This window comes from Colletes gigas, unplaced genomic scaffold (genome assembly GCF_013123115.1).
Source record: "Colletes gigas isolate AHSC1104 unplaced genomic scaffold, ASM1312311v1 Colletes_gigas_Sc00013, whole genome shotgun sequence".
NCBI lineage: Eukaryota > Metazoa > Arthropoda > Insecta > Hymenoptera > Colletidae > Colletes > Colletes gigas.
Genome location: NW_025106642.1, coordinates 2,726,860 through 2,752,570, shown reverse-complemented (window position 1 = coordinate 2,752,570; position 25,711 = coordinate 2,726,860). Strand labels below are relative to the sequence as shown.

The 25,711-nt window shown below is 37.1% G+C and overlaps 1 protein-coding gene across 1 annotated transcript in view; it reads left to right on the top strand.

Annotated features, from left to right (window-relative positions):
• The window catches only part of LOC122399346, a 278,377-nt gene that overhangs the window by 20,219 nt on the left and 232,447 nt on the right, over nt 1-25,711 (top strand). Inside the window, exon 4 of the mRNA XM_043399984.1 lies at nt 24,458-24,671. Coding sequence (XP_043255919.1) covers nt 24,458-24,671 — 214 coding nt within the window. The remainder of the gene's footprint in view (nt 1-24,457; nt 24,672-25,711) is intronic.

Sequence of the window (25,711 nt, the reverse complement as noted above, 5' to 3'; positions counted from 1 at the left end):
TTGTAGTTCTTCTGAAAAATATGTCCGTAATATATATTCGTATTAAATTGTCACTGCATAAGTGGATAAGATATTGCAGAATATACATATATACATACGTTGTAATTGTTACATAATTTTTCTTTGGCAAAAATGAAGAATTATTTCGTATCGATATTCTGATGTGTCAAACGTGTAGACTTCAGGTTTTTTTTAAACGTTTTTTTGTTAACGGTGTGTTAGTTTTCTGGTAAAAATTCAAAGGTTCTCTGTCGACCAATGGGACTTCGCTCGATGTCGTGAAATACTATTGTATAGGGTGCCCTGGCGACTCCATAAATCTGACTATCTACTTCCAGGCTACTTTCTTTAAGAAAAGAGCATTATCTTGCAAAATAGAGCGAAACAATCGAATTTCAAGTCATTACTTAAAGAAAGGATTTACTATAGCTTTGTAATAATGAACTAGCTAGTAACAACATGGTAAATAAATGTGTAGAGTTTTTCATTTACATCTCCTTCGTAATATTTTCTCAATATTAATTAAACAAAATCGTAATCATTGGATAAAATCGTGGCTGTTCGAATAATCGAATAACTAATTTTCATTTTTAAATATTGAATTTAAGAAAAAAATACAGCGTTGAAGCTGGAACTTTCTTTCAATTTTCCATTGAACTGCGTAGTCGTTTCAATTTTATTGCTTGATTTTTAGCGTGGTCTTTAATTTCACGTTTCCGCATTTTACATCGCAGCCAATACTCCTGGAAATTCAATAATTAACTGCTGATTCAATTATGGTTTCGCTACGTTTTAATTTATATTATTTCATGTTCCGTTTCCAATGATAAGGCAGCTTTTCGTTTCATCTTGATTTAAAAACCACGGTCTCTTTTTATACGGGAAGCGCGATCGATAAATATCACGTGATAATTCAGAGAAAGAAAGCACGAACGAAATGAAAACATCGTGTATATTTCCCTCTGTTCTTGTTCGAGACTACTGTTCAGATAATTGTACGCCCCCGTTAATCGGTGATCCGATAACCGAATATTCCGTTAATCGATGTTTGGATAATCGAATGGTTCGATAATCGGTGCTCCGATAATTGAGATTTTACTGTAATCTTCGCGATTACGGCACTGCCGATGTTTCGAATATAGTTCTTGAGACTGATTGTGAGATACTTTATAATAATAGAGATGAAAAAATAAATTTGTATAGCTTTACTTACGATTGAGAATAACGAAAATAAAACCTGATGTAGTAATGCAAAAAATTGAGACACGGTGTATGCATACGTTCGAGTGTTGGGTGAATTCTGGAGAATTTATTATAAAGAAATCATTGAATTAATTATTTTCAAATTTTCAAATTATTTCACTGCATTATTAGAATACTTGACAAAATTATTTATTTATCTTTTACTTCCAAAAGTTGGAAAAGATATCTTTTGTTTAAGAATTTTTGCACAGTACGAACCTTTCATGACAATTGCGATTATACTTTAAGTTTGATCGATGAATGTGAGTTATTGTCCAGTTTAATAATGCCAGAGCTTCGAGTTTCAGTATTTATAAAATTGTCCACTCGTTCTCGTGATAATCATTGTTTAAGTATCGAACGAACTCCAGCAACAGGTTATTTATAACAATGTATCAATCTGATTTTCGATTCCGAGCTATCTTCCAACGGTTTCAATTCAGTGATTCGGTTTTTATTCGCGATGGCTCGTAAATTCTCAAATGCAGAATAACGCCGATATAGTAGGCACTTGTGTTCGGTTTTTGCAGCAATACGAGTGACGGGATCAGAAATAAAACTTCTAGAATGGAGTGACATAAATTTATATTTACGGCCGGCCTATTACGGACGATTTATGTTTGCCTCCTTCAGCCAATAGAAGGAACAAACGATAAGAAAGATATGGAAAACTGTAAAAACGTGAAATCCGTAAAATAAATGAAAAAACGAGTGAATCAAGACTCTTGTATTAATTATTATTTTATTTCATTATATTCAACTAATGATCTCTTTAGCAAGGAGAAAACAAAATATTATTTTCTTAAATTGATCCACGTTCCAAAAAGGTCGTCGTCTGCTGCCATAAACTATACGTCTAAATGAACATAAATTAAGAAAATTCAATTATAGACAAAGTTATAGTTTTATTTATGGTTACTCACAAAAGTATCCGCCCACCTTATGAGTGTACCATATTTCAGTGAATTATAAAGTATATTTATCAAGGATCATATTAATATAGATTATAATGCATAATTTTGAATATAACATTAATTAAATACGCAAAATATGTTGCATTTATAAGGTGAATGGTTACTTTTGCGAGTGTATATAGATTCTGAGAAAAGTAAAAATAGTAAAAAAAAAATTTAATAGGGAAACCATCGTCAATTCACTGATAATACTCTCACTATGTATAATGAAAAATACAAAAGATTTTAGTATGCATTAGTGGTTATCGCATCGATTCGCACAGATACAGGGTCGCTTTGAATTTTGGCCAGCCTGGTTTTGTTTACACAGCTGCTAGTCGCTCGAGTTAGCGGTAGCTCGAGCCGAAGGAACGTAAACACTGGTAGGGGGTGATTCTTTCACATACGAGGGTGAAACATTCGCAAATAGTCGGCCACTTCAGTGTATCAAAGTTTGCTCCGACGGAACTAAGCCCATCCATCGTATTAACGTCAAACACCATAAACAATTTTCAATATCCATTATACATATTTCGGATAAAATTACTCATTTTGTTTTATTCACCTACTATAAACGTATAATCTGGGTTGCACAGACTTCACGAAATATCTTTATGGCGGTACGTAAACTTTATTTTTCCCTTTCACGAGGCAATGTAATTCAAATTTTTGCGTTATACGTATAGAAAGTTGTGTTTTAATATCTTCCCCTTTCACGTCACATATTTTTTCTTAAAGCGTGCATTTTAAAAATCTCTGCCAAAATATTCAACAATTTTCCTCTACAAGTTTAATTTCATACAGAAAATTAAATAAAACGCCTTTAAAAACAAATTTTATTTCAAGTAAATTATTTACGAAAAAATGCTGGCTAGTAATTACGCAGTAATACAAATTTAAATTAATTTTCAATTAAATAAAGAATTTGAGATCCAGTTTTATTGCAGACCGGTCGTACAATCAATAGGAATCGCTAAAACCTTTTCAGGTATATAACGTCGAAGTTAATGTGAAAATAAACATAGAAGATAGCATAAATAATAATTGTTTATATGGTCATCGGATAGGGGGTGAAATGCCCTTTAAAATGAGCGGTCGTACGAGTCGATAGCGTAATTAGTTCCGGAGATATAGCGATTTTAGTTTCAAGTCGATGCGGTGGCTAGTTACGGAGATACGAGGGTCCGAAGCGTTTGTTTACGTTTCATTGATATCAATGAACTCGCGCGCGTGACAATAGTAAACAATGCGTAGTAAATTCTTGGAAATACTACGCTTCCGCGTCACGTGACTGTCTCGACTCACGTGCGACAAGGAGCCCCAACGCGACGCGTCAGACGGAGACAGGGATAGTCAAATTGAGAAAAATACCCTTTTACATAAATTACGATATCTCAAAAACGGTAAGCCGGATCTTCAAAAACCAATAACCACTTTAAAGGGGAAGGTTTACCGCCGCTAACAATGCCTCAATAATTAATAAAACACCAATAGTTTCGGAGCTGCACGCGTCTAAAGTTTAACTATTTTTAATACGCGTTAATAGCTTTTTCTAAGGCGGAGCACAGAATCTTAAAAATACCCCTTTACATAAATTACGATATCTCGAAAACGGAAAGTCCGATCGACAAAAACCAAAAACCATTTCAAAGGGGAAGCTTCACCACTTCTAACAATGCCTCAATAATTAATAAAACACTAGCAGTTTCGAAACTGCACGCGTCTAAAGTTTAACTATTTTTAATACGCGTTTATAGCCCTTTCGAAGGCGGAGAGCGGAATCTTAAAAATTACCTTTTACATAAATTACGATATCTCGAAAATGGAAAGTCCGATCGCCAAAAACCAAAAACCATTTCAAAGGGGAAGCTTCACCGCTTTTAACAATACCTCAATAATTAATAAAACACTAATAGTTTTGGAACTGCACGCGTCTAAAGTTTAACTATTTTTAATACGCGTTTTTCCTTTGGATCCTCGAAGCTCCTAATTATACGCCGTGCGAAAAGTTGTTGGACGTCTCTATAGATCTCTGAAGCTCTGAAGCCTTCAGACGGCCGACGTGCATCGTGGAGATATACCATCCGCGTTTCGGAAAGTTCCTGCGTCAGGCTGTCAGTTGTCTTAAGAGGCCGGGAACCGATTCGATTTGAAACTTCGTTAACAGCAACAAAAGAGCCGTTTCCCCAGCGGCGATCAATAATGTAGTAATGCGATGCCCCCCGAACTCTCTAATCTATCGTTAGACGATTTGTCCGAGTTTCGATCGACCGTCACCGGCGCGCAACGATCGATGCTAGCCACCGAGGCTCGTTGGATTAGCTCCGGGGTCGTGTATTCCGGAAGTTGGGGAAGTCGGTCGGGCAGGTTAGGAAGAATTAACGTGCGACGAAGCTCCCGCAGGACGTTTTATTCTCATTTTTTAACGTCCATGCATCGCAACGTGTTCGACGATGAATCGGGAATACGTAAACAATCGATAAAGTTCGTAGAAACGCGTCCTCTATTTCGTCTTGTTCCCAAGTTATAATTAGTTTTGAACTATGGTATTGTGGAGCTGTGCTTACCTTTGTGGAAAGTCCTCGAAATAACCACCTTCGAAACGGATGTCATAAAAAGTCTCAATCTTTCAGGACAAGTTCCCCCCAATGACACAAGACTTTCTTTAATATCTATATTTCCTTTGTTCCTCAATCAATTTTCGCATTACCATTCAATGCTCATTGCGATGTAGAAAATTCATACGCTTCGATCGAATCGTTATGAACGATTCAGTGTAAATGCACGGGCAAGAATAAATGCCAATAATCTGATTTGATCCGTTTTTATCGACGGGAGATTAATAATTCAATCTTATGTCAATTTCTTCGGCAATCGATTGAATAAAATATTGGCAGAAGTTCCACTTGATGTTTTACGTCACGTACGGTACATACACAATAGTGCACCATCGTATTTCAGTCGAGTAATCAGACAGTTCTCGAACGATCTCCCCAACGATAGGTGGTGCAGGATCTATTAACTCGTCTGTTTGTTCCCCAAACTTTATTTCACTGAATATTTATTACCAGAGCTTCTTACAAGCAATTGTTGAAATATTTGGTCGACGTGCACGACAGAATGTCTAATGAATCCTACAAACACCTAGAATTTTTGCAAAATTGAAAACTTTTGCGACACAACGACTGTAGGCTTGCAATCAGGCTGAATGTGGCAGTTTCAAGAATTTTTTATAAAGGTATACGTTATTGGAGCACAAAAATGTCTATCACAGGGACAAATAGAGCACACTTTTATACAAACATATGCCATTGTTGTCCCCTGTTCATTATTAAAATAGCTATGAAACGCTTTGTGTACATTTAAAGATCGAAATGGAATTTGTACCATATGTTTTTCCAATTTCTGGAACTGCATCGACGAGGTAAACGTTGCAAATCTGCTCGTTAAATGTTCGTACATAAAACCGATGAAACTCCCTCGAAAACGAGTAAATTAAATTTAGAAACGAGGAAGAGGAAACACATAAGAATTGTAAATTATGTTCAACGTGCTAAAACGATACGAAACAATTAAAAATGTGATACAAAGGAACAGACTGATGATCTCGAAGTTGCTATTTTTCCACTTAAAACAACGAAAGATAACTTTTGACGGTTCCCTCGTCTAACAGCCGTTGCAAGTTTATATACGTGCAATTAGTTTAACAAGTAAGCCGGGACTGCACTAATTGCACCCGAGTGAATCGCGACGATACGAAACGAGACGAGCGAAACTGTCCCGTGTCACGCTAAGTGGATGGAATTTACGGTATCACAGTTTCATCCTGCATTAACTTTCTCTTATTAATTTCATAAATTCAACCCGCGAGGTATATCTGTGACCGGATATCAAATCTCGATGCGCCACGTTTTTCTAATTTTATGGTTTGAGCGATTTTAAAGTCTGTTTACCTCTGAAAAATCACAAATATAAGATAGTTTATTAATTATTGTAAAAAGTATTTACTAATCGATATTCACTCGATTCATTTTACCCAATTTTATAGATTTTTTCAAGTTATTCATTCATTCGGTAAAAGACAAAAGTAAGCATTTTTTTTAATTTTCTATGATTGAAATATCATTTATTGAAATTGAAATATTAACTGGAAAAATTAGATATCGTCATTAATTTCATGAAAATTTTCCAATTTGTCGTATTTTCCAACGTCTTCGGTATTTAATAGCAAATTTAGTAATGCCCTGTAGAATTTTTGGCAATTCTCACTTATAAGATGAAAAATTGACAACTTCTTTTAAAGTATTATTAATTAATCAATTGAACTTTCTAATTACTGGTCTTCCTAATTTTTGCTTTCTCAATTCAAGTCAGTTATAGCTTATATCGAGCTATCTAACACATGATGTAACAGTGTAAAAACGGGAATGGAATATACATATACCTTTCGATGAGTGTATCCCTATTTGTTGGGATTGCATCGAATCCTCTTCGATCGTCGAGTGATACTTGACGACGACAAACTATTTGCAAATCCGTACATCGAGGAGTGTATCGTATTTGCACCAGAGTATACTTCCGGGGATTATTATTTCCGGAGACGACATTTCCGGTTTAGAAATTGTAAATTTCTGGCTGGACAAGAGTAATTTTCAGTCTATCTTTTCCCTCTTCTGGATGACAGGATTTATTTGGAGCTAGAAAAAGTAACACTCGAGGGTTAGGTCTGGGTTAGAGATGCTTTGACACGTTTGATAAATATGTAACAAAAGGTACCAATTGGTTAAAAGGTATTAATTGTTTAAACTTTAACAGAGAACGTTGTTACGAAGAGTTCACTTAAGTTTAATGTCCGGTGCAGCCGTTCTTCGGTAACTTGGGGATTTCGAGGAAATATGGAGGGTTGACTCCGTAGGTCAAATGGGGATAATATGTGAGATATTTCGTTCCATTAGCCATTATTTACGAAGAAATAAAACTCGACATTTACAAGTAGCTTTAAGAGTAACAATTTTACGGCGATTAACTGTGTATTATATAAAGACTCTGAATAAAGGATCGATAACATATTTAATATCTTTTATCACTAGAACTACCAAAGCAGTCAAAATTACCCATTCGTAATTTCTAATAAGACTTGTAATTTTTGAAAGTTTACTGTAATTTTTTATAAGACATTTATTTCCATTGCATCGTATATTTTTCCATGTATCCATCCTTTTAATTTCTTTGCTACAAATAAATTCATTATAATTGTCGGTAGTTCTAGTGTTAATTTACTTGACAATCTGTAAAAATATTCAAAAAATCGCAAGCACTACTCTGTGAGACATTTCTGATTGTCTGTAATGAGTACAACTACAACACAAATTAATTTCAAGCTTAATTGTGCACACTTGACGTTGTCATTAATGTTTATCAGTAAAAGAATTTTTCCAAAATGTCTATAGGCTCCTGAATATTTCCAAAGATATACTGATATTGCCAAAATCTCGATAAACATCGATATCATGGCCATTGTTACAATTTTGCAGTCAGTGTTGTAAATAAAGCATTAAAGTAAACGCGAAGTAATAACTGAAACATAATATTACCGAACGTGTTTGCATATGCAGCGTAACTATTTAAATGCGAAAGCGAACGCATGACTGCAATCAGCAAATTTCAACTTGTTCATATTTGTCACGTAGCACGTGACACACGATTCATATGGAAAATTAGGATGTACGTCAGAGGTGACACACGACCGATAAGGTTTAATACACATATTTTATTTCGACAGACGCCTCATAAATATCGATGGACATTCATTCTCTCCTTTTCACCACTCTATTTAAAGGATCAAAACTAAATTAAATTCAGTTATGAAAACAACCTGATATTCTTTTCGTCTATTTAATAAATTCAATTGTCACATAATTGGAAACATACACCGCGCTAAATAGAATTACTAGAAACGTGGTTCGTAACAGATAATTTACAAATTGAATGTAGGTTAAATCACTCTAACGATAGAGGTAACGCAACACCGCTCTTGCGAACCAAACCAGATTTTACACTTGCGTGGGTGTGAGCACTATACATAGTAATTGTTAAAGTTCGAGAATTTGTTAGTTCTCACGATAGTAGGGCTATAACCAATAATAAACGAGTTCATGTGTGGGGAAACGAAGGTATTCTTCGTCCATTTAACTCATAATCTGGCGTCATAACATACTACATATATACAAATTTTCTTGTTAATGCTAATTAGATATTAACATTAAATAATTCAAGACTTATTCGTGTCTATTATGTCTATGTATCGTCAAATTTTTTTGTAACTTCACTTAGACATTCTCGGGATCCCCATTGTGACCTTACTTATAATTTGATTTTGAAAATTTAAACCTAACGCGTGTATTTGTTTACGATGTTGATTGGACAGCATGTTGAACAATTTTAGAATTTGTTGAATAAACATTCATCGAAGGTTCCTTTCTGTTTCACTAATTTTCAGTCTGCGATACAGTGAGACCTAACGCAGATAACAATTAGCAATTCTCAAAATGGTATACCTCACTCGATAACGTCCACGTCGCGGTTCTGATGAACAATTTTAGAATCTGTGGAATAAACACGCATCGAAGGTTTCTGTCTGTTTCACCAATTTTCAGTGTTTTCCACTTTCGTCTGTAAAACAGTGAGACCAAACGCAGATAACAATTAACAATTCCCATAACGTTCGCGACGCGGTCCTGAGCTTGGCGAACATTAACGAGGGATCACTGACATATACAGTTTGCCTTATCGGTCTGGTATACAGTACCGCGGTTAAACGTCGAGTTAATCCGAAATGCAAGATTGCATCCTGAACGAATAATCCTGCGCCATATATCGTGCACGGTGCAGGAATTTATTACGAAGAAAGAACGAATCCCTCGGAAATCCTTGGGGACGGAGGCGACCGGGATATGAAACGAAGAAAAAAAAGAAAAAGAGTCTCGCGGAAGAGTACGGGGTCCCCGCGCGGATGAGGAAGGATCAGAGATGGCTCCGCGTAAAAGTGGCCTTGAGCTCAGATTAATCCGCCGGCAAACAAAGATACCGAATCCTCTTTAAGCGGAGCGCGATGACGCGGCCCTCTTTCAACCCTCGCCCCCGTCCTCGTCTTCGGGCCGTTCCCTTCGCCGTCTCGGTCTCGTATCTTTTCTTTCGAGAACCCTCGAGCGAACCGCTTTTGCTTTCTGAACGCGGTGCCTGGCCAGAGAGTGAGAGAAACAGAAAGAAAAAGGGAAGGGAAAAAAGGTTGCAACCCCTTGCTGTTCGTTCGACTGCCGGCCCGCAATATTTATGCCCTGAGAGAACCACTCGCGCGGCGTTCTTGGCACCGGCAGAATAATCAAAGTGAAATACCGATCCTCCAGAGGGAAAGATTCGAGGGAAATCTCGGACGAACATAGGAAAGTCATTCTCTCGCGATAATAACGTTCCCCGTTGATGTTAACGGACGCTTTTGTGCGGCACTGTCACGCCTATTACGCCGTCTCAATTACGCGATACACGATCGATCTGCATGATCCACCGAAACACGAGGTGCAGGGGACCAATAAAATTAATAGAGCAAATTTGAGTGGTATTCAATCTCGGTATATTTGTGGAGAATGATTATTTTATTGTACAATGTAAGATATTTTCCCTTTAATATCTAAATTCAATGGTTCGTACAGAAAGCTGGCTCGAACGTAACTAAATTATTATTAACGAACGATTAACTAATAAAATGAACAACTTCTAAATACATACTTCACGCGAAACACACACACATAGTCGGCAATGCCTTCAATCGAAACTCTCGCATAATATAACCGCATTCATTAATTACAAACCTAAAGGTTGCTTACTGTGTTTCGTGTGAAGTTCATTTTATTAGTTAATCGTTTGTTAATAATAATTTAGTTAGTTACGTTCGAGCCAGCTTTCTGTACATTTAGCTAGCACATTTATAATTGCTAATATTTATGAAAGTGCAACGACAAACACGTAATTCTTCTTTCTGCGGAGAATGAAATTGTATAATATATTTTATAATCTTGTATAATCTTGTATAATCTTGTATAATCTTGGTATAACAAAGGATTATTATTATTATTGGTAATGATAAATTTAATTTCGGTTTGCATATCTCATCGTTTTCACCTGAAATCCACGATTATGACGATTCGCGTTGAATAAGTCCATTGGTAGGGATAATTTCGCGACTCGAAAGCAGGGATTACAGTACTTTGCGAACATACGTATCACTCGTTCCGAAACGGACTACGTACGTCCTCCATTAGTCAGCTACTCGATCGAGGATAAGTCCATTAACATCGCTCGCTCTATGCAATTACCCTAATTATTATATCTTGGCAACTATATTTCTCCGACGCTCGCAAATACCTCCAAATCCAACGGGAACGTATACCATAATGTCCTCGTTGCCCAACCTAATCTTCTCGAGAGTTTGAAAAAGCGGAAGTACCCTAAAATGGTCTGTTACTCGACCCCGTGGATTGATTAGAATTTTATAGGTCCATTACGCCGAAGGTTATCTTCCCCGTTCAAAAACCATTTACCATCTTTATCGAGTCGATTCCCGCGAAATTTCGAAAGAAAGAATCCGACCACGCGTAAATAATTTCCACGTTAATGTTCATTTTAGAACTGATTATTACGCGTGATGTTATTCAGTTTATTGCAAAAAACTAAATTAGAAATTATTTTCAACGGTCATTGCTGTTTCTCGATCGCGAGGCTGCAGAATCATATCGATCCCGTACGCGTATAAGCGGCCAGTAACGTCCAATATTTATTATCATTTTCCGTGGCTTTCATTGGTTTCTTTCTACGGTCAATTGACGTCGTACAAGGCACAAGGGTGCACTTCGTACGAGTGCAGTGATTTTTCGCGTTTCCCCGCTCCGAAGGGAATCGTACACTGTCTCGTCCTTCCGTTTCTGGGGTCAGAAATATTTGATCTCTTCGAATGAATCGAGAGAACTGCTGGGAAAGCGACCTTTCGAACGAAATAGACGTTTCGTGTAATTATACTGGGCTTGAAACAAACGAGAACAATACCACGTCTGCCCATTGTTTCCGTTTCATTATTAAAATTGATCAATATTGCATAATGTTTGAAAAACTCTGCTTTTAAATTATTCTTCGATAGGTACAAACGGGAAAATATATTTATATAAAGGTAAAAATGTGGCGAGCAATTACTTGCAACAGACATGTACACCTTTTGCTGGTGACAATTAATTTAGGTTCGATACTTCTTTGTCCAATTAATCGTTCGTGCAACATTTTCGTTCACTGTTGTTTACACGAGTGATTACACCTCTGATTGTGATCAATATTTTTTTAACGTAAACACATAATAGTAACAAATACTGATAATTTTACAGATAAACGTCTAATTGTCTCTGTACCATCTCATTCACGCGAACTATATAAATATTCTGTTTCTTAATAATTTGTTGGGTCTTCGACAGGTTTGAAGTATAAAATGAAACTTTAATTTCTCCAAAACTTCTTCGAGTTTCTACTTTAAATCAATCGTTGAAAATACCTTTAAAGGCAAAACAGAGATATCTTTATTTTTTAAAGTAGTTTTGTTTAACGAAATCGGGAATATTGTGGTCGCGAGGGAATTTGATTTTCGAGGAAAGGTTTTGTTAGTTTGGATATCGAGATGCGTCGATGGCTGAATGGACGAAAAATTTGACGACGAAGCGAAAAACATACGAGGATGGAATATGAGGTGGCTGGGTGAGAGCATCTGCCCTACAGAAGGTGTAAAGTTAAACAATTTACCGAGGTGGGTACGACACGAGCTGGCTTAGCTTATGGCGAAATTATACTGTCCCTGAGATCGACAGCACACAAACCTACTACGTAAACTACGGTCGGAGCATAACCTTTCTTGCGCGAATCCTTGCTGGCAGAAATCATCCTGGGAGGAACTTCGTTTCACAACAGGATGTTCCTTTTCCAAAATCTGGGACGCAGGACTCTACCAAATAACCCATCACGCTTTTAAACTTTCTAGTATTTAGTTCGAGTCACGTGTTAGACCCTTTTAGGGTCGAATGCGATTCGACTTCGTTAATTTGCCTCTGCCAAAGGGAGTCTCTGATGCAGCGTACCGACGTAGATTTTTCATCTCTGCTACCTAGTTCATAAAGTCCCTCTGAAATACCCTGTGTTTAGATATCTAATTTATTCCAATTTGCCTTCAGGCACCACAGATGTAGCAAACACTGAGTTCCATTTGAATTCCTCTGCGTCTCCACATTTTTCTATTTCTCCCACTTTGTATCCATCTTAATATTTTAAATATTAGTTTTCCGTACTCTGAGAAAAATTTCAATTTTTTAACTTAACAACAATCCACAATATTTAATTTTGTCCCTTCTTTTTGCCATGAATAATTTTACAACTATATTCTCAGAGTAAATACCTACTAATGTATTTATAATTTGTCTATTACACAATTCTTCTTCCATCTTATATATATTAATCATAATGTAATTTCTTTGTCAGCCTTGATATTAAATTAAATTTAAAAAACAATTTATTTTTGCTTGTGTCAGAAAAGGACTAGTTTCCTTTCACAGAAGTAGGTTTGTTGTAAAAGATTGGACCCACTACGTAGAGAATACATTAACAATTTTCTTTCGTATCCCCCTTGGATTGTAAAGTGCCCAGGGCTATAGACACAACCATTGTACACAGGAGCACACCATGACCAAACAACCCGTGTAACCATCGAACCTATAGGATTTTCTAAAAACAACCATTCAACTCGTGCAACCCTATAGGTACAACCGTTCAACTTGGCGATTCTGTAGGGGCAAATCTTTAAATCGTAAGACACGATATGAATAACTCATGAGAACCTTGAACGCCCACGCTTCCGAGACCTCGATATCCGTTGTTACCTAAATGATTCCGAGGTCTCCAAACATAGCTAGGTGGTCTCTAGGGATTTTGACAACCCAGAGATCCTCGAAGCTCTCGGGATCATATCAGGAAATTAAGGATTCCCAGGATTTCTGATAACCCTGGGCCCCTGCAATGAATTTAGGATTGTTTGAACCGAGTCGTAGGTGTCTGACGAGCACTTGCTTCGACAGTACATTCGAAAAGCAAATTATATGTGTATTCACTAAAAATGATTGTAATTGACTCACGCGATCAAAAATAATTTTTTCAGAATGATTTGAAATTTTTAACGAAGTCTTAATAAAGAAATTGATATTCTTGATTTTCGTCTCAATTTGGCCTCTGCAATCTCCGATTCAAATTTTACTCAGGGGTGATTAAACACCCTATATATGTATATCACATATATACATCAAGATTTAAAATTCTGAGAAATAAATCATAAACACAATAGAATAAATATACGAAGTTAGTGCTAAAACATGACGTGTACGTGAGTATATGATTATAATGACAAGCAATTAGTCGAACAATAGGATGATCGTTTGATATCGCGATAACTGGTACTTGGAATAAACCTAATTTCCTTTCCCGATTTCTCGTTTCTCGTTTCTCTGAGCGCCGTCAGGTTAAGTTATTAAGCGTTAGGATACGAGCGTTCAGCTATTATACCCACGCGTGGATGCTGGGTTACAGCTTTATGGCAGCAGGCTGGAAGCTGCACGCGCCGATACGCATATATGTACACCGTGCCCAGGCAACCGCATGCGTCTTCAGCTTACGCTTTCGTAATTGCTCGTCTGCGCGGGATCGCAATTATTTGAGAGAACGGAGAGGTCTCGTTAATATTACAAATGCCACCTAGAATATGACGCGAACGTATAAATTCTCCTATTGCGCGAGTTTAATATTCATCGGCGCCACGTCGTAGAATTTCTGTGTCTATGAAACCATTTTCAACACCATCCACGATCACAAGCAATAATTTTTTCTCATCTTTAATTGTCAGAGTACTAGAATTTAGAATAATCGCTGTTAAAATTATTCCTCGGTTTGGTGATTCGAGTCTTGAATAGGAATAATCTTCTTAGCTCCATTTTGAATGCCTTGACTGAATGGAGTACAATCTGGACCACTTTACTCGTTCATAAACCTAATTATTCGAGAACAGGTACAATGATACACACTTTGGCTGATAATAAATAATTTATCAGTTCCCCAGCGAGTTAATATAATTTATTCATTGTTTAAAATTAAAATACTAGGAATAATTGTATTAATTATATCTTATCGAGTTATCTTCGCGACGAAACAGATATAACCACGTTTGAGGGTGCTTTTCACGGTTGGATTTGGTTAACTTTCGCAGTCGAGGATTCTGCACGGTGGCTGCCATGGTGGTGACAGTTGGAAGCGGTTTGATGTAACATTCCCCGCGAGTCCCACCAGGAACAGGCGAATCTTCTTTTCGTGAATCCCTGCTTCAGGTTTGCGTGAAGTCGGTACGCCACGGGACAGCCACTGGCAGTTGTGGTTGACTTACAGTACCCAGCTCTCGTCCCCAGGAAGTCCTTCCTTTGGGGACGAACGAGGAGTTCGTGAATTGGTAGGAAGGGGATCCAAGTCTACAGGACTTATCGATAATGGCAATCGTAGAATTCGGTAGGAAGTAAGCTCGATAGAGAAATCAAACTTGGAAGTATTTCACTTTCTCTATGCGTAGCCATAGGGTCTAGGAATCAAGCGTTTATACGATTTTTCGTCTCTTCTGTCCATTTAAAATCTCTTCCTTCATATTCGTTACTAGATATAGTCCTTTTTTCAAAGGATAAAAACAATATTTCTCTCCAGAAAATTCATAAATACGTATTAGTAAAAATTCATATAACATCGAAACAACTTTATTTTAATTTAGTCAGAATTTAATGCATTCGATGATATACATTTATCGTGTACCACTATAGTATTAACTTATTCGATAATTTAACGTGGTAAATATTTATCTGGCTTCTCACAGAGTCTTTCACGCTTCGCTGGGTGTTAAGGGGGATCCCCCGAGTTGGGGATAGGAATGTCCAATTTACCAATCACGTTTGTGGCTCGTCTTACGGATCATTACTCGTACCTGAGTACGATCCACAAATGGCAACGTTGGAATACCGAAGGCTGTCGCGAATTCGCGGGTAGCGGTGCTCGAGAGTCAGTCTTGAATCGGTGGCGGATAAACAGTCGGAACAGGATCGACCTTTCGAGCACGGTGTTTTCAACCTCGAAGCGTTGGAATCAACAAGACACAGTGTAATAGCGAGCGACGTTCATTGAATGCAGTGTACATATTGGTTGCGGCTGTCCTTACCGAGAGCGGTCATGTTAGCACTCCTGGTAGGCAATAGCCCGTAGGTATGCTCGCTCGACAGAGGCCATGACTGCTCGCCTCGTAGAAGCAGTTGTTTCGTATACCACCTCCGGGGCAGAAGCTTCGAGAAGTAAAACTCATTCGTAAGTAAAATAAAAATTAAAAATATTACAGGACAGTCGTAACAATATAACTCCTGAACCAGTCAAAGTGACCCAATCGTAATTTCAAATAAAACTTCTATCTGTATACCAAATCTATAATTTCAAAATTTTGTCAGCAAGAAAGAAGTTTCGTAAAATAAAATTTGATAAAAATATGTTTCATATTAAAGTTGACTCCTTTGTTGTGTAAAATAGGAATTTGTAAGGAAAAATTTAGGTCTCCATTTTAAAAGAACAAGGTAACTTTGTGGGGATACCTCAGATAACCTTGAAAGCGTTTAACAAGTAGACAATGAATAAAATGGTTGAAGTCAATTCAAAAGTAAATTTAGAAAAAGGGAAAAATTCTTAGTTTACATGAGATTTTCTAAATTTGTTCATTTTGACTATTCCAAGGGTCTCTAAGTTCAGAAATAAGTCTCACATTCCTACCACTATCTCTGTTTGAAATTACATCAATATTATTACGTTTATTAACGTTTTCTTGCATCTTTCAGAATCGATGGCTTCCTATCAATTAATTATCCCCCTCTTTCATCCATTATCGCGTTTCTGTCACGACAATCGTTGTGTCGTCGGGTCGCCATTGCTTTCTCGGGGCAAGAATGAAGTTTCGCTGCAGTTCGTTAATAAGATCCGAGAGCTAATTAAAGTTTTCCGAACGCTATTCGATGGGTCGATCATCTCGCGAGACCCAGAGCTTATTCCCAGTCGTTCGCAGGCGTAGTTTTACATACGTTGGACGCGAACAGAATATACTATTCGTATAGCAAGGATCCTAACTTTCACAAGTTTTTTTCTTTCAGCATTTCTCTCACGATCTTAGTTGAACTTCCGTTTTAACGTTCTTTGTTACACAAATTAAAAACAGCAGTTATATGTTTTTATTAGTTTCTGAGGTCAGTATTTAAAGGTAGTAGATGAGATATTATTTTCATTGCAACAAGAAGCTACAAAGGGACTTGCAAAAATTGATTCTTACGGTTACAGACAAATGTACAAAAAATTTAAGATTTAAAATTCGAATTGGTTTAATGATTTCGCGACGAGCATCGTCATTTTATTACCAGAAGTATCGTCTCGGTCGTAAACTTCACTTTATTTTAAAAATATCTCGTCTCGCGGATCTTTCAATGTTTCCCTTTAATTTCCGTAGTTTCTGAAATATCACCGGACGGGCAGCGCTTCGCATCGAAATCAACGATTCCTTCCCTTTTTCCCCGATGCTCGGTCAATAGACGCCCGGAGTGCTGCTCATTTCCAGAGACAGTTATAACCGGACCTGGTTATAACCGGACAAAGATCGATACGATCGATCCGCTCCAATTTCACCGAGGAGTCGCGTTTTATCGGATCTGTATCCTCCTTAGCAGATCGTTGCCCGGTCTGTCGAGCACGAGAGTACGTTCAGCTTTCCGTCGATTTCGCATTTTAAACTGCTGATTCGACGGACGGCGATTTATCTCGGATACTGCAGCGACAGGCAAACATTATTACGCCTTGTTATCGACGGGTTGCAGCTCTACGCGCGATCCCTCCAACTTTTTCTTCCCTCCGTTCCTTCCTTCATTCGCGTCTAGTGTCAACGTCCCTATTTCGCTTCGCCCGCTGATTTCTCGTGTCGAAACTTTCTATAGCGGTGATGGAACTGATACGATTACACGCCGAAGATAGCAAACAATTCAATAGCAAATTATTGCAGACTAGAAGATAGATAACATAACAGATTTAGCAAGTCGAGCATGTATTCCAGATAAATTCCTATCATTATACACTTCATACGTTCGTTTAGAATTTCGAATTACTTTTAGTGATTTCAGTAATGATTTCGAAATCACTTGAATATACAATTTTGCGTTTAGAAAAAAATTACTTTTGTTTTATGAAACGTTGGGTGTCAGCCAGAAAAGTACTTTTTTAAATACACTTGTTCGTAAAAAAAGTAAAATTTTATCGAAGATAGAAAAATAGTAAAATAAAATTTATCAAAACAATTAGTTCCAACAGATTTTCAATCCAAGCTCATAATTTGTAACATTGATTCATTATTACTTTTATCTTTTACATTTATTGTGTTTGGAATCATTTAAAGAGTCGTTCGTCATTTTCGAGTCATTAGTTTCGAGATTTAAACGTCGACGTGCGTCCTGCAAATGTAAACGTAAATTCTATTCCGCATATTCATGTAAACCATGGGAGATTTAATTTCATATAAACAGTAAACAGGAACTTTACCGTTAGAATAATGCACGAGCATAGCTATTGCAATACGGTCGGTAGACATTGTTCACAGCACGGTGATATTTACGTCTATTGCTGGAATAGGTAAATAATTATAGGTGCCCGGTGTATCCACCGTTGAAATAATAAAACGTTTATTATCAGAGCAAGATTCAAAGTGAATACAATGTGTTTTACAATGAAAAGGAAGACTAATGTGACTTTAATTGATAGAGCCGTTCTCTTCGGATGGGGATAATAAAGGAATGCGAAAATTGTTCGCTGGGAATAATTAAAGGACGACGCTTCTGTACAATTTAAGAGAATTAATTCTATGCCGTGGATGAAAGGCGTACGGTATATTTAATATCTAGAGCAACATTAAAGTGATGAAGCAATTTTAATCGACGAGATTCTGAATATTTCGAACAATGTATATTCTATATCAGTACGTCAATTTGACGGGTGCTAGATTAATTTAATTTGTAAAAACTTTTAACATTTTCAATTTTTGATATTAATTAAGAAGTAGCAATTTTTATTTTCATACATCAAAATTATATAGATACTAAAATTTTGATGTTGGAAACATACTTGCTGTTTAAATAAGCTTCTCTTAGAATGAAACTACATTGATATAATCATTTATTAAAATGCTAAATTCTGTTTCAATGTTCAATGTAAGTATAATCACACAATACGTTGTGTAATTTATTTCGAGAGCCGGTACTATCAAGATTTTTAAACAAGAAGTCACAAAGCGATCTCGTAGTTCTTGGTTTGATTAATTTTGATCGATTAACCCTCTTTTTCCCTCACGTGCACGAAGTACAAAGAAACCGTAATACAGGATCTCGCGATATTAATCGAGCACGCGACGTATGTACGTAATAACACCTTTTAATGCCTTATTGGGCACCTAATAGCCAAGTCATGTTTATACTCGGCGGACATAATTTTTTCAATCCATCTTTCGTGGCTATACACCGAAAGACTACTCGAGTTATAGACGACATTTTAATTTTAATAAATCGGAAATTATACTTGGAAATAATTTCAAGATAGAAACGAGCAGAAGAATATAAAGACCACGAGTATTCTGTGTTTGGCTCTTGGCATTTTCGATTATTAGAGCTGTTGTGTGGATGCAATGATCGTAAAAAGACGTCAATTAAGGAAGTCGTACGTCGAATGAATGCGAAACTATCGTATTGTCTGGGAGAAATGGCGCTCGTAGTTACGAGCTTCGCGTACAATCGTAAACGACGCTCCTGTCCATTCTAGATTCCCGGCGGAGTTTGTTGGCACTTTCTTTCTCAAAATTAGGTCACTGTATGACGTATACATTCGATATTAATACATAAATAAAGAGAATTTTCGTTTGGTAACTTTACAAGACGAAAAAGCAATTAAATTAAGGAATCGACATTTTGTAACGTATCCTTTCGAGTCGATGACAACTTGCAACCTTTTTGAATTTAAAAAGATTCTGAATTTTTGCAGAACTAATACTCTGGCACTTTCGTTTTAATATTTTAAATAATTCGTTATTTTTTTATTTCATACCTTCAAGTTTTGTTTTAGATAGTTCCAAAGGTGTTCAATTCAATTTAGATCTGTTCTTTAGAATGATCAATACATGAATTTTTTTTTATTTTTCATATTTGATAATTCCATATATCTGGTGCAATAGTATCATTCAAACTATGATTAGACGAAAATCATGCATCTGAATTTAAATGAATCGCTCAAATACATTATTACTTTACTCTATGTCCTGTAATATATAGCTATTTTCGTCTAATCACTACGACAATTAATGTCCAACTGATAATAGACACTTTACGAAGTTGAAAGTTTACAAGAGCGTAGGGACAAGAAATATAATATAATTAAAAAACATTCGTGACTGAATATATTGTTTATATTGCAATTGGATCAGAGGGTATATATTGTTTATATTGCAATTGGGTCATTACTTGCCCGTTGATATTAAAAAACAAGACGAAAAAATTCATAAGAAGCAGATTTCTTTCCATTTATTGTGAATCACCATTACAACTTACGAATACGAGTGGGGTTAACTGTAACTATTAATACAGATGATAGTGCTTTTCTCCTCCCTTTCTCAAGAACCTTTTCGCCCACGACGAAGGTTGAATTGAAAAATACGGTAGTTCCATCAAAATTATAAGTCGTTCAAGGATTAATCTGCTATTGTCGCTACCCAGCTGCGGAGATTCGAGGTTGGGGATCGTGCAGCGAGTCTCGCGAAAATTCAACCGGTAAATTTAATACGGTACTTGTAGTCGGTGCTCCCGTAGTTTTGATACGAAGGAGTTAAAGAATCGTTAGGCGCGGGCGGGGATTGCAGTAAGAGTGCCGTTTCGAGGCGGCGGCTGCTGGGGCGAGAGTCGTCGGGACAAAGGGCGTGAACGAACGGGCGTCCTACTAGTCGTTTGTCATTATTATAAAGGACTCAGCAGTGAATAATTACATCTTAGGAAACTTCGTGTCGCCCGACTATACAACGTTTATACCCGGTCTCCATGCCCCTCTGACCCGGTTCGAGCAATTAACACCGGCTGAAATTGTTAATTGGAATCCGATGTTCTGTTTCGCGACGGCAAAGCGAAAAGTTCATCCCCCCACGTCGCTGGCCCGTGAAAGGAACAGTCCCGATTGACGTCCAAACGCGCCCCGGAATATCAAGCGACAACAATCGTCGAAGTGCACGCCGGAAATTTAACCAGCGCGAGCGTTTCGACAACGCAATCTTCCGTGTCAGAATTTGTTTCGCAAGTTCGACGCTCCGGAGCGCGAACGCGTCAACTATTTAACAGAGCCGGGCACAGATTTTCCATCGATATCATTTTCTTACCGCTATTTGCTCCGACAAAGCCATAATCGATCATTTTGTAACACCAAAACCGATATTACAGTGTACCAAAGTAAATACTGTTATTTCTGTATTACATTCGAGCAATGATAATTCCACGCAAAATTTGATACTTTTCGGAGTAAGTTTTCAAATTATACTCGACTCTGGATACGTTGTTACCCTTTGTTTGAACGTGTTACAAAGGATTTTTCAAAATTTTGTAAATTGTAAAGTGAGTATATTCAATTTATAATATCCACTTAAAAATTGAATTTGCTCTATTATTAAATAGGATCTTTGGATCATATAAAACTATTTCATAGGAATTTCATTGTATACCATTTTAAACTATTGCTATAATCAATTTATAATATCCACTTAAAAATTGAATTTTCTCTATTATTAAATAGGATTTTTGGATCATATAAAACTATTTCATAAGAATTTCATTACATACCATTTTAAAATATTGCTATAATCAATTTATAATATCCACTTAATTATTAGAGTACTGAATAAAAATTGTTTGAAAAAAACAACATTTGCCCTCTTGGCAGACATCTTTTCAAAAACTGGCCCTATGAAAATTAATTTGCAATTTAGGAATTCCCGGTACTCGAGGAAGTTATTAGAATCATGGCGACGAGAAGAGATTTCATTTCTATTATAAGAGACGGTTCAAAAATGCATATTCAGAACGTTTAATTTTGAATAATTTGAGGGAACTTTATTCACTTTCCAAACAGGAAAATCCGCCAATAAAAATTGAATTCGGTAAATTTGCTCAGCTTCCTCCTGAACAGCGTGTGTCAGCAGGAACTAATGAAACGCATTCCCTGTGTGTATATCTCACACATCAAAAGGTGAAGTTAATTCCTCTGAGTTCTACAAAGGGCTACAACATAATTTGAGAACTTGCTACCCTAGACTTGCTAAAGATTATGACGAATCTTCAGGCTTCCATATCGTTAAAATCTTATCGAAATCCTGGACGACGTCGACCATCTTTTCGCCATCGCATTTCACAATGAAAAGCGCGAATTCTTTGTACGTTTTTCCGTGAAAGGTAGCGCAAAATAGATCAAGTTTACGGTGGACTTTCAGACGGAATCCAGGGTACCTCGATACCGCGTCTTCGTCAACGAAATTTTCATTTCTCCAGGGTTTTTCCTGCCCGCGTCAGGGACAGAGCTGCCCTGTCCATGATGCGTTGCTCCCTTTGAGCTGCAAACTTGGAAGGTGATTATCTCGAGATGCATACATCAAGATAGGTGCATCGTCGTCTATGAGGAAGATCATATTTGAATTCGAATACGCTACGACGGAGCGCGTAGCAAGGCGGACAGGACATCCGATTTACATTAAATTTACATTGCTATAACTCGCCTTCGTGTCTGAGATTGATTCACCACGCGGCACCGGAGAAAGCTCTCCCGTCATAGAGTCTCTCTGGAATACACTTTCGTTTGATACATCCTGCTTAAAAATCGTCGATACCGTTCTCGCTCCTCCGGAATTTTTTATAATCCCTTTCTATCTAATAGCTATCGTACGCGTTCTTTTTCTTGGACATCGAATCAGGAAATTGGAGCGTAGTTATTATAAAATATTAATATTAATATTAATGTGTTTATTGGTTAACTCGATATGATTTATTTTTAAAAAATTATCGAAATACATCCGGAATCAAATTAACAGAAATGAATGCATTACATTCGCCGACGAATGTAATTAAAATTAAAATATGTTGGTTTTATTTGTATTAATTGTGTACAAAGCGCTGAGATCAAATTGAGTGATTCGAATGAATACATTGATTGAAAATAAATCACGCGACAAAGAGGAACGGTTTAATTAAATATGATACAAGTTTCAAATGGCAATCAGCGTTAACTGGAGGCTCGCGATGCTATAAGCATATGTAACGTTTTGTGTTTCGATGATCGGTCGTTCGTATAATCGACGATTCCACTGTACAATAGGGCAAATCGATAACACGAGCTTCGATAATTCCTATTTCATTTAATCCGAATCTTCTAGTAAAACGAAGCCAAAATGGTACCCGGTTGTCTGTCCGATTGGTTACATATTCATCGACTTGAAACAATCTATGCTCTGTAATCAGTCTGTCATCGAAGTTTGAACGATGCGCGGGAAGGCGGAATCAACGAAGACAGTAGTCCGAACACATTGTTTACTGGTTAATTTTGTGTGCAATTCATCGCGTCAAGTGTAGTCACATATTTGCCGGGACAAAGCGTATATTCCGTCCATTGTTTTCATCGGCCAGTCAAATTAACTCCTCGGAGCGAAGTACCCAGGTACTGCTCGCTTTGCCTTGCATTGTACTCTTTCCTCCGTCTCTCGAAAGCAAATCGAGTAGATGTAATCACGGTTCTTTTGACTCGTAGATAAAAGAAACAGCCATTACGTGATGTACGCGTGGCCAGAAAAATCCATTCTTAGTATTCCCCGTTCGCTTTGAAAATCTCTCGTACAGGGGACGCTTACGTGTCTCCACTCTGAAATATTAATTTCTCTATAGCAGTTACTAGCTACCAGATGACAGTACAATTTGTTCAAACGGAGACAGGATCGACAAATTATAAAAGAAAAAATTTTCATACATGTAACCATTTGCACAGATATATTTTGTTCCACTGGAATTTCGAAAATAATTATTTAAGCGTTTATAAAAGTCAATTAATCAACAATTTAATCTACAAAACTAATGAAACGATATATGCAATATTATAAGCAATATTAATATTTGTAATTAATTCGAATTATGCAAGTAATAAGGAGAATTTACAAATATTAAAAATAAAATTGCTATTTAGAAATAATAGCAAATATGTCTGTAGAAGTTGTTGTGGTTTTTTTTACGAAAACCATTGGAAAAACATTAATTCAATTACTATATAAGAACGTTATTCTGAGAAATATTACATAGAATGGACCCATAAGCCCCATTAGAATTGCAGAAAATGAGTAAACAATTTTTGTTTAAGCACTAACTATTTGAATTTGTATCCCCATTAGTACCAGAGACGACCACAGAGGGTTCTCTAGTAACAGGTTGCGTTAATTTGTATTAAAAGATTATCATCTAATTTGTGCCCCGTTATTCAAAAAAGAAACACCTATTGTAGTAAATAAATAAATTCAATGAAGGAAAGGAGAACAACAATAATTGGTAACGTTGTAATTCGTAATGGTGAGCGAACTCTCTGCGTGCGCAGAATCCTGTCACACGGTTCCTTCTTCTCTTCTGCGCATGCGCCGCGCCTAGGATAAGTACCGCGTCGTATTTCTTTTCTGCGACGACGTGCCTCTGAATATATTCCCGAATAATTACTTATCCTTGTGCATCGAGACTATCAAATGGACTAGATTAAGGTTTAGGAAGAAGGTTAAGAATCGCTGAGCTATTCTATTATTACAACAAGTGGAGAAGAACAGTTGAACTAAGATCAAGCGATGGTTAGCTGAATTCGAAGCAGGTTATGTACGTAATTGTTCGTTTCGCGTAGGAAAGACGTACTGTTATTATTCTAAACAGTGTTACGATAGACTGTGTGGTTACAATAGTGATTACGGGGACACGTCAAAGGGAAGATGCTCGAAACTATGTGTTCGATTGTTCTTTGACGGTTGACACGTGTGATTGCAGGTGTCCTGGGTTCGCAGACGCGGCGAAGAACTTCATTTACTCACGATCGGCCTGGACACGTACGCGAGCGACTCGAGGTTCACGCTGGCCTTTGAGAAGCCCAATGATTGGCGATTGTTCTTACGCTCGGCGACCGAACGAGACGGCGGCCTTTACGAGTGTCAAGTCAGTGCTCATCCTCCATTAATCAGAACTGTCCATCTGGCGGTGTCAGGTGAGTAAATGTGTCTTTGTGAGCGCGTATATTTGCCCGCATCCAGTTGTCACGGCTCGAAGTGCAATCGCGGGCTCCAATTTCTAGCCAGCCGTCCTAGAATACATATATGCTCTTTGATCTGACTATTTCGTGTGCCACCGATAAATCAGACCGCACGGACAGTGGTCAAAGCGAGAGAGAGAGCTCGCGATAGGTCTCTACTAATCAACCGTAACGTGAATTTGACGGGGACCATGGTGATTATCGGTTCCGCTGTTTTTCGCGCGTGGATAATGGAAGCTCGTTGGTGTGTGTGGTCGCGTGACGTTGGTCATTTTCACGGATCAACATAAATCGTTTACCATGGAACCGTAATATGCAATCTATCCCGTCGAACGTAACACTAAAATGCAAGGTGTTATTATCCGCGAACAAATAGAAGAAAACTGAAACGTTTTTGGAAACTCAAAGGCTAGATTGGGCTGACGCGTATTTACTATTTCTCAGTTTTAATGGCGCTTTGTGGGGTAATTGGTTGTGAATAGTTAGGAGGAGGTAAAATCGACGAAAAACAAATATCATTAAGGTAGACGGAGATAAACCTACGTAGAAACAATGAGTAATGGACGGACTCGTTAGCAAACTCGTATTCGCAAGAAATATTCGCGAAGCGCCCTCCTTCGATTCCGATGAAACTTTGCCAAAACAAACAGTATAGTAAGTTTCAGGGTTGAGATTACTTTCTCAAGTTGCACCCTAAATTCTCTGTCAAAAATTATTGCATATACGGGGGAACTTTTTCAACAAATTCTAATACGTATAACAACCAATAAAAAAATTAATAAGAAATTAAAACTTTTATTTAGAGAAGCAGAGTAAATTTTTTAATATTCAGAAACATATCGTGTGTATTTAAATATTAATAGAATTTATGGGTAGTTATAACTTGAGCATAAAGATTCGTAATGGTGATATTTCTGATATTTTGGGTCGACGAGTAGAATTTGTTACAAACCAGGTGAAATTGTTGGTTTTTATTTCATCAATGGCCTCAAATT